At 29.0% G+C, this 15,942-nt stretch overlaps 4 protein-coding genes across 6 annotated transcripts; 2 read left to right on the top strand and 2 right to left on the bottom strand.

The window, feature by feature from the left end:
• Nucleotides 1–3,197: 3,197 nt before the first annotated feature.
• LOC117243280 (protein Fer3-like) lies at nucleotides 3,198–5,568 on the top strand. 2 transcript variants are annotated; one of them, XM_033510638.1, is made up of 4 exons: nucleotides 3,198–3,630; nucleotides 4,005–4,149; nucleotides 4,325–4,484; nucleotides 4,838–5,568. In XM_033510638.1, the coding sequence occupies exons 2-4, from the start codon at nucleotides 4,010–4,012 to the stop codon at nucleotides 4,988–4,990; spliced, it is 453 nt and encodes a 150-aa protein (XP_033366529.1). In that variant the 5' UTR covers nucleotides 3,198–3,630; nucleotides 4,005–4,009; the 3' UTR covers nucleotides 4,991–5,568. The 2 variants fall into 2 exon arrangements, with proteins under 2 accessions (XP_033366529.1, XP_033366528.1); XM_033510637.1 differs by having other exon boundaries at nucleotides 3,202–3,630; nucleotides 3,995–4,149.
• A 1,206-nt stretch (nucleotides 5,569–6,774) lies between these two features.
• On the top strand, nucleotides 6,775–7,953 carry LOC117243128 (protein CutA homolog). Its single transcript, XM_033510364.1, has 6 exons — nucleotides 6,775–6,993; nucleotides 7,077–7,136; nucleotides 7,221–7,266; nucleotides 7,335–7,384; nucleotides 7,460–7,502; nucleotides 7,586–7,953. The coding sequence occupies exons 1-6, from the start codon at nucleotides 6,830–6,832 to the stop codon at nucleotides 7,658–7,660; spliced, it is 438 nt and encodes a 145-aa protein (XP_033366255.1). The 5' UTR covers nucleotides 6,775–6,829; the 3' UTR covers nucleotides 7,661–7,953.
• Nucleotides 7,954–8,144: 191 nt separating this feature from the next.
• On the bottom strand, nucleotides 8,145–11,571 carry LOC117243127 (E3 ubiquitin-protein ligase UHRF1-like). Its single transcript, XM_033510363.1, has 8 exons — nucleotides 11,290–11,571; nucleotides 10,350–10,951; nucleotides 9,918–10,272; nucleotides 9,669–9,848; nucleotides 9,434–9,590; nucleotides 9,174–9,372; nucleotides 8,672–9,100; nucleotides 8,145–8,599 (listed from the first exon to the last, which is right to left on the bottom strand). The coding sequence occupies exons 1-8, from the start codon at nucleotides 11,371–11,373 to the stop codon at nucleotides 8,380–8,382; spliced, it is 2,226 nt and encodes a 741-aa protein (XP_033366254.1). The 5' UTR covers nucleotides 11,374–11,571; the 3' UTR covers nucleotides 8,145–8,379.
• A 1,396-nt stretch (nucleotides 11,572–12,967) lies between these two features.
• On the bottom strand, nucleotides 12,968–15,853 carry LOC117243019 (adapter molecule Crk). 2 transcript variants are annotated; one of them, XM_033510158.1, is made up of 4 exons: nucleotides 15,567–15,853; nucleotides 15,115–15,295; nucleotides 14,378–14,733; nucleotides 12,968–14,200 (listed from the first exon to the last, which is right to left on the bottom strand). In XM_033510158.1, the coding sequence occupies exons 2-4, from the start codon at nucleotides 15,147–15,149 to the stop codon at nucleotides 13,734–13,736; spliced, it is 858 nt and encodes a 285-aa protein (XP_033366049.1). In that variant the 5' UTR covers nucleotides 15,150–15,295; nucleotides 15,567–15,853; the 3' UTR covers nucleotides 12,968–13,733. The 2 variants fall into 2 exon arrangements, with proteins under 2 accessions (XP_033366049.1, XP_033366050.1); XM_033510159.1 differs by lacking the exon at nucleotides 15,567–15,853 and adding an exon at nucleotides 15,412–15,529.
• Nucleotides 15,854–15,942: the final 89 nt, after the last annotated feature.

Raw genomic sequence — 15,942 nt, 5'->3', positions numbered from 1 at the left:
ACTTCAATGTGAGAAATCTATACTATATTTCTCGCGAAATAGCAGAGATACTTTCAACTTATGTACATCTTTTCCCGAGAAAGTGACAAATTCTAATTGGATAACGTGAAAAATAGATTTATTACCTTTTTAAACATGTACCTTTTTATATTGCACGATATACAAGAAAGATTGTACGAACAAATTTATTTTCGATTATGATAACAATGATGTGATTTAACTACGACTGGAACATTAATTTAAAAAAAATTCAAAGATGATTGTACGTGGAGTTACTCAAGGATTATGATTGATCAAAGAAGAGATCACGTGACATACAAATATTTTTAAGAATTCAAAAAAAGGCGTCTTTTACTTTAACTATATAACTTGATATTATAATTTAATGTAACGTTTTATGTATAAAAAATTATATATTCTTATAATAAAATTAGTTTATCTCTTTATTTTAACTTTTTATATTGTGTACATCTTCTCGACATTTCTCTAAAAATCTTTTAAGAATTTTTCCAAGATTTCTATAAATATGATATTAAACTATTCGTTTATTTATCTTATTATTTCTCGAAGTCAATCATCGAATTTATTTATAATTTATATATATCTAAATAAAATGCAATATGATATAATGCCTGCGTAATGTTGTAACACTACATATTGCAGTATTTTGCTGCAAATTAATAGCTTTCTATATTAAATTAGTCATATATTTATCTTAATATTTCTTGAAATTAATCGTTTGCATTTGTTTATAATTTTATATATACCTAAATAAAGCGTAATACAGCATAGAATGCTGCAGTATTTTAATGAAAATTCATATCTATATATTGTTATTTTTATTTCGTAACTACATGTCCATTGAAAATCTAAGTCTTATCATATCACAAAGAAACAGATTTTGTTCGAATTTTTCCCTATTTTAGTGAAACCCTGTGATAAATCCGTATTAGGTATATGACGACGTGTTATTCAAGAAGATGGAAATCTCTGTAACGAAATCACGTAATTGCTGTCAATGGCGTGACCCTGTTGCGGAAGGCGCATCCATTGTTCGAATCGCATCAGAATTAGATCACAAACGAACACGTGCACCACGAGGGGATGAACCCAAATCTGATTTTTGACACCCTTTACGTCATCCCACATATCTGTCAGTTATTTTTTATAAAATCAGAACATACGAAAAGTTAGGATGATTTACTGTCTTATATTATAAATTATATTATAAGTTATAATCTAAAAACATTAAAAATTGTTGAAAAACAAAGGAAAACGTCAATTTATTAGAATTCTTGTAATAATGCAATTATTTGAGTTATTTAAGTGTATTCGACAAATAATATTACATTTGACTAAATTAAATTAGATTAAATAGAAAATTAATATTTTCAATATGAGAAATAATCATTTATAGCATTTAACTGCTGCATACTTACTAGAACTCATCAAAAATGAAAATATAAAAAAATAAAAACTTTTAGAATACGTAACTGACTAATCTGTTTTAATGGTTTCTGTTGAATTAACTGATTTTATACCAATACGTGTTTACGGTGGGTAAATTGCCTTTCATTTTGCATTATATCGAATATCCTTCATTCTAGAAAAGCTTCGAAATTCAGTTATGAAGCATTTCAGCGCCGACGCTCAGAGCATCGATCCAAAGCGTCAGCTTGCAGTTATGGATATAGTGCATATTACCAGACTCGAATTAAAGATCCACCGACACAGTTAATGGATACAAACCTATAAGATATATATCATATGTTAGATAAATTAATACGTTTCTCGTTCTCGCATTTTATCGCATTTATTATAAGACATTCTTAAGTAGCATACTTACTGCATGTACAAATACAAAATAAAATTTAAAAATGCATATTTCATATCGTGTTTAGTTGATATAATTTTTATAAAATTCCTTTCCTTTTTAGCGTACTATGAAATAATTTCTTTTATATTTTTCATCGTTCAAGTTCTAAGAAGTGTTTATTATTCTGGAAAAATTTTTAAAATATAGAAAAGGGTGTTAGAAGATGAATAAATATGCTTGATAATAATTCTCAAATTGTCAAAAAAAAAAGTAAAGAACGCGACTAAATTATTTTTTTTAAATGCAAACAATAACAAAGTGACAGTAAGAGAATAAAAAGAAGAGAGAATGATCTTAATAAGACTGCTTGCTCGTAGCTTAATATTAATAACTTTATGCACCCTCGAACTCTTAAAGCAAACACAATGCGATTTGACACGCAGATAGCACACTGGATGTTTATATGCGTCCAAAGGGAGAACTTAGTGTCAAGTGAATCGGCTAATATCTATTTAATTAATTTGGGGGAACACACCCTCGGTTTAACAATATGTTACCCTTCTGAGGAGACTTTGTCATGGTCTTTTGAGTGATCCTGTTACGACCTCAATATGTGGAGCAATTTGTCTCGAAATGATCGTAAAGAAATCGTAATATCCTAACTTGCAGAAAATTGTGTCTTTCGTGATTTTAAAACAAATCTAATCATTAATCATCAGTGGATGAATTGTATTTTAATTTAAATTTTGTTACATATATAATAAAGTAATCTTACTTGTCCAGATGAAAAATAAAGGATTTTCATACTACTTCTAAAGAAAAACATCACAATAATATAATATTTGGTAGTACATAATATTTTAGCATCAATTTTCATACTTTGATTGTGCTTAATACGTTGACAGAAGAACTCTACCAGATGATTACACTCCATTTAGCACACGTGCAATGCTATGATTCCTGAAGGGAGATAAAAGAAAATTTGTTAATCGTTCTTTAAAATATACAATGCTATTCGCTTTTTCAAAATTAATACGTAAGTTTGCATGTCATAATAAAAAGTGACAGACAATATCAAGAAGTTCATTGTGAAAATCAATAAAATGATAAGTTCGTTCAAGAAATATCGGTTTTGAATTCAAAAATATTCGAACAATAATAAATTGTTAAATAATTTTCCCTTCATTTCATCATTTCTTATCAATATCTATTTCATGAAGTGTTGAATGTAGACAAAACTTTTGCAATTACAAAGAGAAGAAGTAAATTAAAAGAAGCGAAAGAAATGTAGACATCTAAAAAAAGCTTCCAACAAATAGTTTGTCCATCTTTAACATACCAGGGTCGATAATTCCGATACTGTTCAACCCTCAACTCCTACGAAACAAGGCAAACCATGAGGATTGTCCGTAAGCTCCACCCTTCACAACCACCTGTCCAACGATCGTGTTTCACACAAGTTGGTTAAGGGTGAGATTCTCCAATTGGAACAGGGATGACGACGCAAGCGTCCGAGAATAGTGAATAACAGTGGTTCCAGAGGGTTGCTTTGAAAAAGGGGCGGGCTCGAGATGTACCAAGCTCCAGGAGTTCGATTCCCTGGATGAGGGTATCAGTGGAATCCTCAGATTGAAGGTGACACTCAGACCGCAACAAACGTTTTATTTGACTCGTGTATCGACATTCTTTTTCATTATTTTTTTTTTTAATTGAAATACGAGGGTGGTACTTCCTGAACTCATTTGCTCCTGGATAGAACCCGGGATATGAGCTACACCGAACCGTTGTGGGAGATCAATGGAAATCAAGCACCAGTGAGTATAAATAATTAAAAGTGAATCCCTTAATTACAAAAGTATATAGTATAGAAATAAGATCAATAAATTAGTATTATTGTAACACATCTTTTACTACAATATTGTTCAGAATGCTACTTATTTACTGATTAAATAAAATTATTACATTGTGATAATCCATAGAACACGAATGAGAAGTTTGATTAACAATTTTCTAATATTTCTTTCGACATTTAATACAATAATATATAATATTAATATTTAATTTTTCATTTGTGTTTGTATAATAATGAGAGATAATAATTAGCACGAATGATGATATTTCTTTTGCATTAATAAGAAATAGCGTGCATATAAAAGTAAACGCAAGTAAATGAAATAGGTGATTACAGCGGATATGTCGCAGTACGTCAGCGGCGAACTCGGAAGCTACCCGATGTGGGACAGTTCTGTCTTATACCAAGCACCGCCTCCTTCGCACTCTCATGTGAACGAACACGGATTATATAGACAACCCTGTGCATTATTACATCAAAGGTAATTATCCCTGTGTGCTATAGCAATAGCTAAATTTCTTGTCACAATTCTAGTTTACGCAGCGATAAATCGAAGAAATAATTCTGAACTTTGAAGATTTCAAATCTTGAAAGAAATGAGAATTATTTACAACGACGTTTTATTAATTAATTGTCAATGAATAAAATAATTTCAGTCGTTACACGCCTAATGGTAGATCTCCGAATCTCCCATCGTCCACCACAAAGAAACCAAGGCGTCGCGTGGCGACTGTTTCGCAAAGAAGAGCAGCAAACATCCGTGAGAGGCGCAGAATGTTCAATTTAAACGAAGCTTTCGACAAGTTACGCAGAAAAGTGAGTTGTATATGCATAGATTTTTGTTCTATTCTTGAATCTCATAACAATATTGCTAACTTCTATAAGAATGATTATCTTTTGCTACTATTGTATTATGCGTTTGTATAATTTTGTACAATTAATTTTTATACTAGTTATTAGCGAATGTTTATCCAAGTATATACTTTAATGAGCACAACTAAAGGAATTCAGGGAATATTATAATAAATATTTCACTTTGAACATTTTGTATACTTTTGCGTATTATGTGCATTTTGTGCAATTTTACATTTCTCATAAATCCATAGATATCTGCATTCTATTGATATACCAATGTTGCTTAAAATTATTTTACGACCTTTATTCCTCAGGTGCCAACTTTTGCTTACGAAAAACGACTCTCGAGGATCGAGACTTTGCGCTTGGCCATCACTTACATTGCATTTATGGGAGAGCTGCTTGGAATTGAACCGAGTAGCCCAAAACCAGAATACATCCCGAGGGAATACTACTTGCCAAATTAAACCTATAAGACGTAAACACTCATATGAAAACCTAAAACAGAAGAATTTGATCAAAAATCAATTTTTTATACGTAAATCGTTTTACAATTTCAGCAGTCTGGTATTTTTAGAAATAAAATTACCATAACTTGTGATATGCGTAAGAAAACATGGTAAACGGTTGGTTACATATTAAAAAGTTCAATTTGGTCTATTTCAAATAGATATATTTCCTGGAAAATATTGAGTTAACAAAATTGCATATGTATGTACATGCGGTTGAATGATAACTTTGGTTACTGGTAAGAAAACAATATGATGACAACCTTAACAAATCTGGCATTGACCTCCACTCATTCGAATCCTCTCTTTAATATTTTAATAGATACTCGATTTTTCAAACTCACGGTACATGTTTCAAAATACATACAGAAATCAAAGTACATTATTAGATGACAGATTTTTTATGCATTTATGGGAAATTTGCGCCGAAGTGCACAAAATGCATATAATACGCGAAGATATGTATATAAAATATCCACAGTATAGTATTCGTTATAATATTTAGTATATAAAATAATCTTCTACTTAGGTTACATTTTTTTAATTATCTCCACAAAAATATGAATTTACATAAATATTCGCAGTCTATAGATTATCATCTAATTTCTTTATTTTCGAAAAATCATAAAGAAGATTTTTTAATTAAACATATCGCAAATTTGATTTTGTAAGGATATTTAATAAAATAATTACATAAATTGAAGTAACTTACACATACTCGAATACTTCTAAAAATTGTCAACAAATATTTTAAGTTTATTGATAAGTAAATCGTCGAAATAATATAATCATTCATATGAACAAAACTATCGAGTGCAAAATACATCTAAGAACGTAATGTCGTATATGTTTGAAATTAAGTAAGATTAATGTATCCACATATACGTATAAGTGTTACAATTCGAGTATTAAGTAAATTACAGTAAGCGTAGTTAAGAACCCACTCGAAAAAACATTAACTAACACTTAATGTTTATGTGATTTTACGAAATAAGATAAAAATCCGTGTCTTCCATAATTTATGTAAATCTGCTTATTACATATTATCATTATATTTAAATATAAGATGTACAAATACTATCACAGTATGTATCTTTCGTTAGTACACCATTTTGTCTGTTTTAAAAGATTGAAGAAATTTCTTTGTATAAAATTTTAACTTGATTGCATTCTTTGAATTATTTTTTACTGAATTGTATTCCTCTCTTATTAGAAAATTTCTTAAGTTTGAGAAAAATAAGAAAGAATCATTACTGATATAATAATGATAATAATAACATAATGCCATGATAATAATAATGATAACAATGACATAATAACGTAATAGTAACAACATACTAAAAATTTCTTAAAACGTTATAAGCCCTCTATTCGATTAAAACGAAAACACAATTGAAAGAATATAAAGAATCAAAGGATCGCAGCAGGGTTAAATGCGGTTTTTTCGAAACTATACTTTTTAATCTGATACTCAGTAATGTTCGAGAATAATCATTAGATAAATTTCAAATTTTTACACATTATTTCTTATAAAGTTACTTACAAAGTAGCATATGATTTTTATGATATTTTAATTTGTTAAATCTTTGTAAGCCTGATTATTTAAAAATTGATTCCTTTTAATAATAAATGTTTTCGGTAAAAAACCGTCATTTCCTTAGTTCTTTAAATAATTTATTTCTGAAAACTGATTAATCGATCTCAAACAGCGATTCGAGAATGTACCCTAAGTTGGTACTTCTGAAGCAATCTTCAAGTTAGTGAAAAAAGTACCGGTTCCACAAAAATTGGATACAAATGTCACTTGTATTGTGCAAACCGATTTTTGGAATAATTACGCTCTTTTGTTTCGCTAGAGGTGTTCCTGCTACTACTTATAGAAACATGAGCGATCTCGCTGGAGTTCATTCTGTTGCATACGTAACAGTTCCAACACAAGAAGTCGCTAAAAAATTGTCTCAGTAAGGATCGATATAACCTATTGAAAATTAATTCTCTAAAAAATAAAAATTATTACTTTAATTAATCTATACTTAATTTATAGTGGCTTGGTGAAGAATAAATTAGCCGCTTGCGTTAATATTATACCAGGGCTTACATCGGTGTAAGTATAATGTATGTACTGTTCATTGTGCATGCAGACTAAAATATTTTAATTTCATTTAGAAATATTATTTATATATTATAGATATGAATGGAAAAATGAAATTAATGAAGATAATGAACTTCTACTGGTAAGAAGCAAAAAAGTAATGTTAGTAGGTTAAAGTTATTGATACACACTTTATATACTTTATTTTAGATGATAAAAACTAGGACTGATACTGTAAATGCCCTAACAAAATATGTAATGTAAGTACATATTTTGATATTTTTGAATTGTTATATACATACGATTAAAATTAATTTTGAACTGGCTTTGAACAGGGAGAACCATCCATATGAAGTTTGTGAAGTAATCTCATTACCTGTAAGTATTGTTTAATTATATTTTAACATAGGATATGTACTCTAATATAATGCAGATGAAAGTTGAACAATGTTTTATTATAGATTCAAAATGGAAGTCACAAATATCTCCAATGGATAAGCGAGATAGTTCCACCTATCAATCAAAGAGAGCAATAAAATAACTTTTCTTCTATATCCATATTTAAAAGGATTCTAATGTCATATATTATAATAAAAACATTTATTTACTTTGTTATAAAATAACATGAATTGTTTTATGAATTTTTCACTACCATGAAAAGTTATGTTATGCTAATTAGAAAAAACAATACAATTAACAAAAATGCAAACTAGATCCATTATAGTTGATTTAAATTTGGACACATGGATGTACAAATAAATGATCAAACATTTATAGTGTATAGTCAATTGTATAAATCTTATACTACATACAAATATAAAACTCGAAACTGTATAAATCAAAAATCAATATAAAAATAAGTACTACAATAACTATGTATATTTTCATTTCTTGAACGTTTCTCTCTTTCTGAAAGAAAATTCGTTCTTTTTTTTATCTTATTAGTATTGTCAGTCAATTTATTAATGCAAATATTATAATAATAAAATTAATTGTTATATTTATTAATGTAAATGTTGTAATAATAAAATTAATTGTTATTGTAGTGAATCATGGCAATAAATTTTGTATACTAACAAAAATTTTTTATACTATCAGAATGTGTTGTCCACCCTATAAGTATGTATTATAAGAAAATCACTAATACATTTTATTCGTGAACCATAAATTGTATCTAAAATATTATTTAATGGAGTCTAGGTGTGTGTGTAAATTCGTATTTGAAATATAAGTATTATTTTACTAAAAATTAATGTTATCTGCCACCCTCATATCCTGGATAAAGTGATAACAGAGCAGATGATAAACATTGATTAACTTCCATTTTATAATTTTTGTCTAATAAATAACGACATGACGGGCAATATTGGACACCCGACGAAAAAGAACGTTTTAAACAATTAAGACAAATATTATGTGTGCACGGAATCGTGACAGGATTATAAACAAGTTCCAAGCAACAGGGACATGTGAATCTGCAATTTAAAAATTATAAAAATTTGAAAATATAACAAATATATTTACTAAAAACTTGATGAGTAACATACCTTTCTGAAACTTGTTGTAAAAATGCAGTTTTTCCATCTGGTAAAGCCTTACGACATTCATCCCATAATTTTATATTTGCTTGATCTTCTTCAATATGTTTCATTACTTCACTTTCTAATTCATAACTCTCAAGTTTCTTTTTCTTCTTTGGTGGTTCTTTTTTCGAAGAGGTAGAATTTTCTTCTTCCATTAGTATATTTCGCTTTTTATTTGTCTTATTAGTTTTATTTATTTTATTTTTTGCCATTGCTTCCAAGTATCCATCTGGATACATTGGTTTTAAACCAAGAGCCTCTATACGTGCTTTACCCTCTTCGGTCCATGGTGCAGCTGCTGGATCATCTCTCCTTAATAAATATCTCCATACGCGAAATCCGCTTTTGCCTGTATCTGGATAATACTTTACTACCTTATATATACCATCATATCTAAAATAAAAATATTTTTGCAAAAACTAAATATTAGAACATATAAAAACAACAATAATGATTATTATTATACCTGTTGCCCTCTTCTGGTGCATATTTGCTATGTTTAGCGAGTTTGAAATTTCTGACAACTCTTACAGGTATACCACCTCTCCAATCTTCAGCTGTAGCGCCGGTTGTCGCATTGAGCTTTGCATTGCAATTTAGAGCCAATGCTTTATTCATTCGAGTCAACATCTGATCGCAACTTTGTTCAGCTGTTCTTTTATTTCCTTTATAAATATAACAAATTAATTGAGTCATAACAAATTTATTTATAATTAAATATTCTACCTGATAGGTCCCTGCCTCCAGAGCCAGTATAAATAAACTCATCACCGTTATCAATATCATCCTCGTAACCTCCAGATAATACAATAGAATACGCACAATCTGTTTCTCTCCCATGAATTCCAGCTATATGTGGTCTATGCACTCCAACTTCAGACACCTATCATTTACATATCCTTGATTTATTTATATACACAAAAGTTATTAAAATTAAAGATTATTTAAAAATTTCAATTACTTGTACTCTGTACATCCAACACATTCCAACTTCTACTCCTGGAATAGGTCCACGATGATTAGGTGGAACTATACTGCACTCTTTTGTCCTTCCTACACATGCCATTCCTTTACCCCAATCTCTCTTACTACTATTGTTTTCATTCGTTTTTTTTTTCGTTTGTTTAAGTTTATCACCTGCCTTTAAAAAATAATGATTTATAAATTTTATAAATATTACAAAATAAAATATTATTAAGTGGTAATTAACCTTCACAATTTCATTTTCATCATTTTTACATTCTGGGCAATACCAGTAATCTTCTTCAGGTATAGATGTTAATGGAGGATTCAAACAACTTAAATGATATGCGGAATTACACTCATCGCATAAGAGAAGATTGTGTTCATCTTCTTTCCCAGCACAGACTCTACAACCACATTCTCTGCATTCCTTGTTAGGATTGTCCAAACATGCATCACAATAAGCTTGTACACGTCTTCGTTTACCACTACTGACCATATGTTGTTCATCTTCAGGACTTCTATCTGTAAGAAATTTTGGTTCTTCTATGGCAAAAATCTCTCCTTTAGGATTTACTTTCCGATTCTCAAGTGGTTGGTCCCTATTTAAATAGATACACATATTTTAATCATACATTATACCAACTTAAACTGAATATTTGAATTATACAATACTTACTTTCCAATATGCAATATCCCAATAAGTTCTTGTACCTTCTTCTTTTTATCTATTTTCAATATTGTAAAATCATACCATAATCCTGTTACTTTGGGATCATCAACATTGTGATTGATCATCACTTTTTGACCTATTTTTAAGCTATCAAATTTTAATAAACGCCTTGCACGTGGTCTTACTGATGACTCAGGTACATTAAAAGCTGGAGCTTTATCATCAAATTCCCACTGCATATTATAAATAATATTATCATCTCTTTTAAAGATTTTTAATATTATTGCCTCAAACCAAGCTCCATAAGTTTGATCAAGACAATCTACCGCATCTCCAACCTTATAATATAAACTTTCTGCTTCAGACAACTTTTCTTCTTTGCTAGAATTATCTACAATTTCTTCTTTAATAATAGAACTAGAAGTAACTTTAGTACTCGAAGTAGCTTGGCTTTCTACTTCACTGATTTGTATTTTAACCATTAATTGAATTACATCATTCAAATTAACATTATAATCATATAGCTTATAACCATTTTCTAATTGTTTCCCACGGAAAAATAACCGTTGTAAATCCACTTTTATATTCAATTCCTTTTCAATCTCACGCTGCAAAATAATATTTTTATAAATGAAAGATTTTACAAAATGTTATTAAATAAGTATACGAATACTTCAAATAGATAGAATTATATAAATATAGAAATACTATACTCCAAATAGATAATTTCTTTTTATTCACACATTATTATTATTAAATAATTGTAACTAACATTAAATAAATGTTTTTAATAAAATAATGGAATATTTAATAAAGTCAGATTTTTTTACTTCAAGAATGTCAGCATTAAACGTAAATATCAGAGATAAAATCACAACTTTCACGAAAGATAAAAAATTGTATTTTTTATCTGAAATTAGTACTTCCTATACTACATTTATTTTACCTTAAACTCTTCCACTTCCGTCAATTTGGAGATGGTTAATATTGCCTCCTGTTTACCATCCATTGTTCTCACTTTAACGTACATTTTAATATGTTTATTCAGTCAAAAATTTTCAAAAAATGCGTTATCTTGTGCCTAGTTCTTTAACACAACGATCAACGTGTGCAAAACCAAAAAATGTAATTCACTTCATTAACATTCATAGAAGTGCAAATAAACCAACAGTGACTGTCATCAGTCGTGAGTAACTTCAACACTTGTTGGCATTTACTACTGAGAAATTTGGCGGGAACAGACCGTGGGTATATATGGCGGAAAAAGAGATAGAACAAGAAAGCAGTCACATTCAGGTATATACGTCGTTGTCATTGGTCATTTCCATTAAAACAAAAAAATGAGCCAATCAGACAACTTGCTTTTATAAAATTTATCGTCCAGTAGTAAAAAATTTTATTATATTTGTTTATATTTTATTTTGTGAATTCTAAATCTTAAATAATATTGTGTACCATATTAAGATAGTAATAAATAGGTTTAAAATGAATACTGTTGAATATCTATGATAGAAATATGTAAAAATATTAATTAAATTGTCCAATATATATTTAACATAATAAATCTATACAAACATTTATTTTTTAATTTTTTATTTATTGTACTCTTAGTTTCTACATATTTTAAAAATTAAAATATATATCATATAAAAGTGTTACAAATATGAGTATAAAAATTTGCACGGTCTTAATGCTTACTTTATCAATATGCATGCAATTATATGAATAAGTATATTTTAATTCCTCCGTTATTCACATCTATTGACGAAGCTAATTGAAATATATACTCTTTCCGTGCAGTTGGTTGTTAACAATTTAAAATTGTACTATTTATGTGAAATTTAATAAATTGTACATCTTATAAAAAACCGAAAAACCAAAAAAAGGGTTAAATTGAAAATTAATAGCTTGTAATTATTTAGGAACTGGTAAATTAGCCACAGTCCTAATTCTGAAACTAACTTTTCAAATGTATACCTAGACAGTTCCTTGTACAATTCATATACAATGGTGATCAATTTGATAAGAAATTTTTATACATAAAGAAATATATATAACTACATATTAATACCAAGCTTTCTATGTGTAAATAAAATCTCTAATCCAAATTAGATTTTTTAGAAAATACGATATAATTATAAACACTGAGGGTTGTATACAAATTATACAATTTTTGTACTATCTTAATTACTAAATCTTCATTAGTAAAGATTTAAAATGAAAGTACCTTTTCGGATTCATAAAAAAGAAACAATTCCAATCGTAAATTGTACCTCTGAAAATACAAAAAATTGCAATCCTGTTCTCACACAGCTATACATAACGTACATACAACTTACACATAATTATATTTAATTAATTATATTTATTTAATTAATTTATTAATTACACGATTAATACGCATCATTGTGAGCAGAACTCTAAAGTTTCCAGTTTTTTCTCATATAAAAATATCGGAAAACGATTGAAGTTTACGATAAAATTACAATTTTTACAAATATAATATAATATGTAAATATATATTAAAATGTATTTATACATACATAACTATATTTCTATACTAATTTCTAAAATTGAACAAAAGTTTTTCGAATAAATTCAGGAAATTATTAGTCTTACAAAAATTCAGGACATATTTCACTTATATATACTAATATATAATTTACAATAACTCATATATGACTGTTGTTACGATAAAACTAATATGTATATGTATATATAGCGTAAAGCGGAACTTTAAAGTTGCTACTATTTTTACAAAACTAAATGTTCTTGCAATTTGTATAATTACATATTAACAAGTAATTTGCATAACTTACAATCATGACAATATAATACCATTCATGTATAAACGTAAATTCACAGATTCTGCTCTCTTAAAAGAGTTACTAATCAATTAGAACTTATATAATTACATAGTAATATATAATTAGCGTAATTTATATATAATTACAATTGTAATATGGTTAACAGCTCCATCATTAAATAGAATATTCTAGTAGAAAATGTTGCTCCATCTGTGGCACAACCTATGGCTAAGCAGCACAATATGTATGTACCGGTACAAAACTTAAATGAAAAGAATGTTTTTATAACTTTTGAATCGATATTAATCAGTAATCGTACATGATTATTTATTACTTTATGACTAGAAAAGTTAAACGAGTTGTAAAAATATTCACATAAATTTTGTATATTTAAAGTATTATATAATTAATAAAAACGTCACAAAATTGACGTTATGTTTGAAGTTACAAATTGTATACAGAATTTTAAAATAGACTGATTTCATGTACCAGTACACAGAATAGCTGCTAATGTAAACTTAAACTGCCAATGTAGAACTTTCCAAGTCAATTTCTTTTATTCATCACACCTGGAAGACTTCCATTAAATTTCCTGATTGTCTTCTCCAGTCTCATTATCTACAAACTCAACATGTGTGAATGGAAAATGGCCAACCTTGCCATGCAATTCACCTTCCCACTGACCATTTATATTAGTCTTTGTTACTTTTATCACATCTCCAACTTCTAATTTTAAAGCAGTTTTATCATATGCGTTTGGTACCCTTGCTTGTTTCACTTTTGCAAAAGCAGGCAATGTTCTTTGAATATTTGATCTGCGGGTGGTCCCTTGTCCACTTTCTGGATAAGACATTTGACAAGCAGAAACCGAATTAGAATTTGTAGTTGAACTTCCGCCACTTTCTGGGCATGAATTATTCTCAATCACAGAGTGATTGTCTTCTTCATACTTCTGAACATATGGTACTGGAACTGAACCAGTTTGACCAAGGCTATTTCTAGCAGTCCACCATTGTTCTTCATCTTTTGATATAATTGTAAGAATTTCTCCTAAAAATAACATTATTGAATTTATACAAAATATAAAAACTTACAATTTTAAAAATTGCATTGCTTAATCAAATTATTAATTGCAATCAACTAAAAATATAAGAGACATTATATGTTAACCAGTCACTTTCAAAGTAATACTTAAAATATTTAAAATAAAAATTAAAACCTACGAACCTTTCCTAAACGGTAAATCATCAGGATCATTGCCTTCAAAATCATATTTTGCTATTACCCTCTGTGTCTTTTTAGATGCAGGCCTGATCAGTGGTGTTGTATCCAAATAATGTAATTTGTAAAAAGCCAAAAGGTTGGGAATATCAGGAAACGTTTGATCTCCGATCCGATAACGTATTTGATCACCCTGCTGAATTTTATTTATAATATAATGGCTAACCTTGTTGTCTTCTCGTACACATAGAACAAAATCTCCATGTATCGATGTGCTGTCACGAACTAAGAATACGCCGCCTACTTTTTCACCCATGAGTAAATCCGAGGCATCTTGTCGTGACATTGCACCAAAATACCAACTAAAAAAGACACCACAATAAAAAGATAATTAATCCCACAAAAGATTCAAATTTAAGGTTCTGCACATCAAGTATCATAAATTTATAAAAACAAGCATACATATACATATTAGTAAATAAGAATACAATACAATATACATATCAACAACCAAAATATTAAAAAATACAAATATTACTTTAAATAACATTCGCTTATCTTAAATACATCAAATTATTTATAATATAATTTTCATAAGAGGTTATTACAAATTTGTTCAACATCAGTTAAATAAAACTTTAAAGGTTAATCGTTGATGCAACATCATATTTATTACTTTATTAGACGACGTCAATTGATTTCATGACGCATAACAGCAAGACCAAAATCATTTCTTTATTTACCTGTACTTGTCATATTGATTGAAAGCAGCAGCCATTGTTTTAGCAAGTAATCGGTATTAATTCCAGCAACAGGGCCTTGATGGCGCAACGAAGAGCGCCCCTGTCCGAGTCGGAGGAGGCCCGGGTTCAAGTCCCCTGAATACAGGTCCCCAAGTCCTCCCTTTCTCTTTCTCTGTAAATCCTGCAATATAAAAACATTGTTCTTAGAGTGTTTTCAAACATTAGGCTCTTTCAATGCAGCGTATTTAAAAAGCCATGTTTCTAAATCAAAAGAACATCCTTTAAGTTCGTCCGTACATATAACATATATGATATATTATAATATATTTGAAAAACTTTCGTTCTCGACCTCGCCGATGAACTCGAGTAATAGAATCACTTGTCAATGGGTCTCGTGTGAAGTTGTGTATCTGTTTCAACAACTGCAAACATGTTTGAAGTAAAACCCTTACTTCTTCTAATTTCGTGTTCTTAGGCTTCACCTCACGTCGAATATCGTCAGTGGTACTCTTTTTGCCCAATTTGTCTACTGAGATTGCGCAAAAGTGCAACTTCCTTTCATGCGCGAACCAATAGCAGACGAATAATATTTCGAATTTGCACCTTCGTTAACGCTACAAACAGCATATTCCACTTAAATCTGTGACATAAAAACAGAAATAATAATGATCAGGCCGAAGTTTCTTGGATTGTGAGTATGTGGCGAGTAGAGTGGGAACTTCCGAGAATCTTGAGAAACTCGTCCCTAGCGCTTTCTGTCGTCTCAATGGAGGAACTAAAATCTTCCGTTTAAAAAAAATATATATGTATTTTGTTTCTTCCAATTTA

This window comes from Bombus vosnesenskii, unplaced genomic scaffold (assembly GCF_011952255.1).
Source record: "Bombus vosnesenskii isolate JDL3184/JDL3185 unplaced genomic scaffold, Bvos_JDL3184-5_v1.1 scf7180000013265, whole genome shotgun sequence".
Lineage (NCBI taxonomy): Eukaryota > Metazoa > Arthropoda > Insecta > Hymenoptera > Apidae > Bombus > Bombus vosnesenskii.
This window is presented reverse-complemented; position numbering and strand designations above follow the sequence as displayed.

Bases quoted from the DNA above. Each gene is read 5' to 3' on its own strand.
- LOC117243127 (XM_033510363.1), bottom strand. From the start codon at position 11,373: ATGTACGTTAAAGTGAGAACAATGGATGGTAAACAGGAGGCAATATTA. The intron at 9,849-9,917 runs GTTAATTACCAC...TATTTTTTAAAG, and splicing joins ATGAAAATGAAATTGTGAAG to GCAGGTGATAAACTTAAACA. The intron at 9,373-9,433 runs GTAGAATATTTA...ATATTTATAAAG, and splicing joins TGGAGGCAGGGACCTATCAG to GAAATAAAAGAACAGCTGAA.
- LOC117243280 (XM_033510637.1), top strand. From the start codon at position 3,583: ATGAGCTACACCGAACCGTTGTGGGAGATCAATGGAAATCAAGCACCA. The intron at 4,150-4,324 runs GTAATTATCCCT...AAATAATTTCAG, and splicing joins TGTGCATTATTACATCAAAG to TCGTTACACGCCTAATGGTA. The intron at 4,485-4,837 runs GTGAGTTGTATA...TTTATTCCTCAG, and splicing joins TCGACAAGTTACGCAGAAAA to GTGCCAACTTTTGCTTACGA.
- LOC117243128 (XM_033510364.1), top strand. From the start codon at position 6,830: ATGTCACTTGTATTGTGCAAACCGATTTTTGGAATAATTACGCTCTTT. The intron at 6,994-7,076 runs GTAAGGATCGAT...CTTAATTTATAG, and splicing joins GTCGCTAAAAAATTGTCTCA to TGGCTTGGTGAAGAATAAAT. The intron at 7,137-7,220 runs GTAAGTATAATG...TATATATTATAG, and splicing joins ATACCAGGGCTTACATCGGT to ATATGAATGGAAAAATGAAA.
- LOC117243019 (XM_033510158.1), bottom strand. From the start codon at position 15,149: ATGGCTGCTGCTTTCAATCAATATGACAAGTACAG. The intron at 14,734-15,114 runs GTAAATAAAGAA...TGTCTTTTTTAG, and splicing joins AATCAATATGACAAGTACAG to TTGGTATTTTGGTGCAATGT. The intron at 14,201-14,377 runs GTTCGTAGGTTT...TGTTATTTTTAG, and splicing joins TGATTTACCGTTTAGGAAAG to GAGAAATTCTTACAATTATA.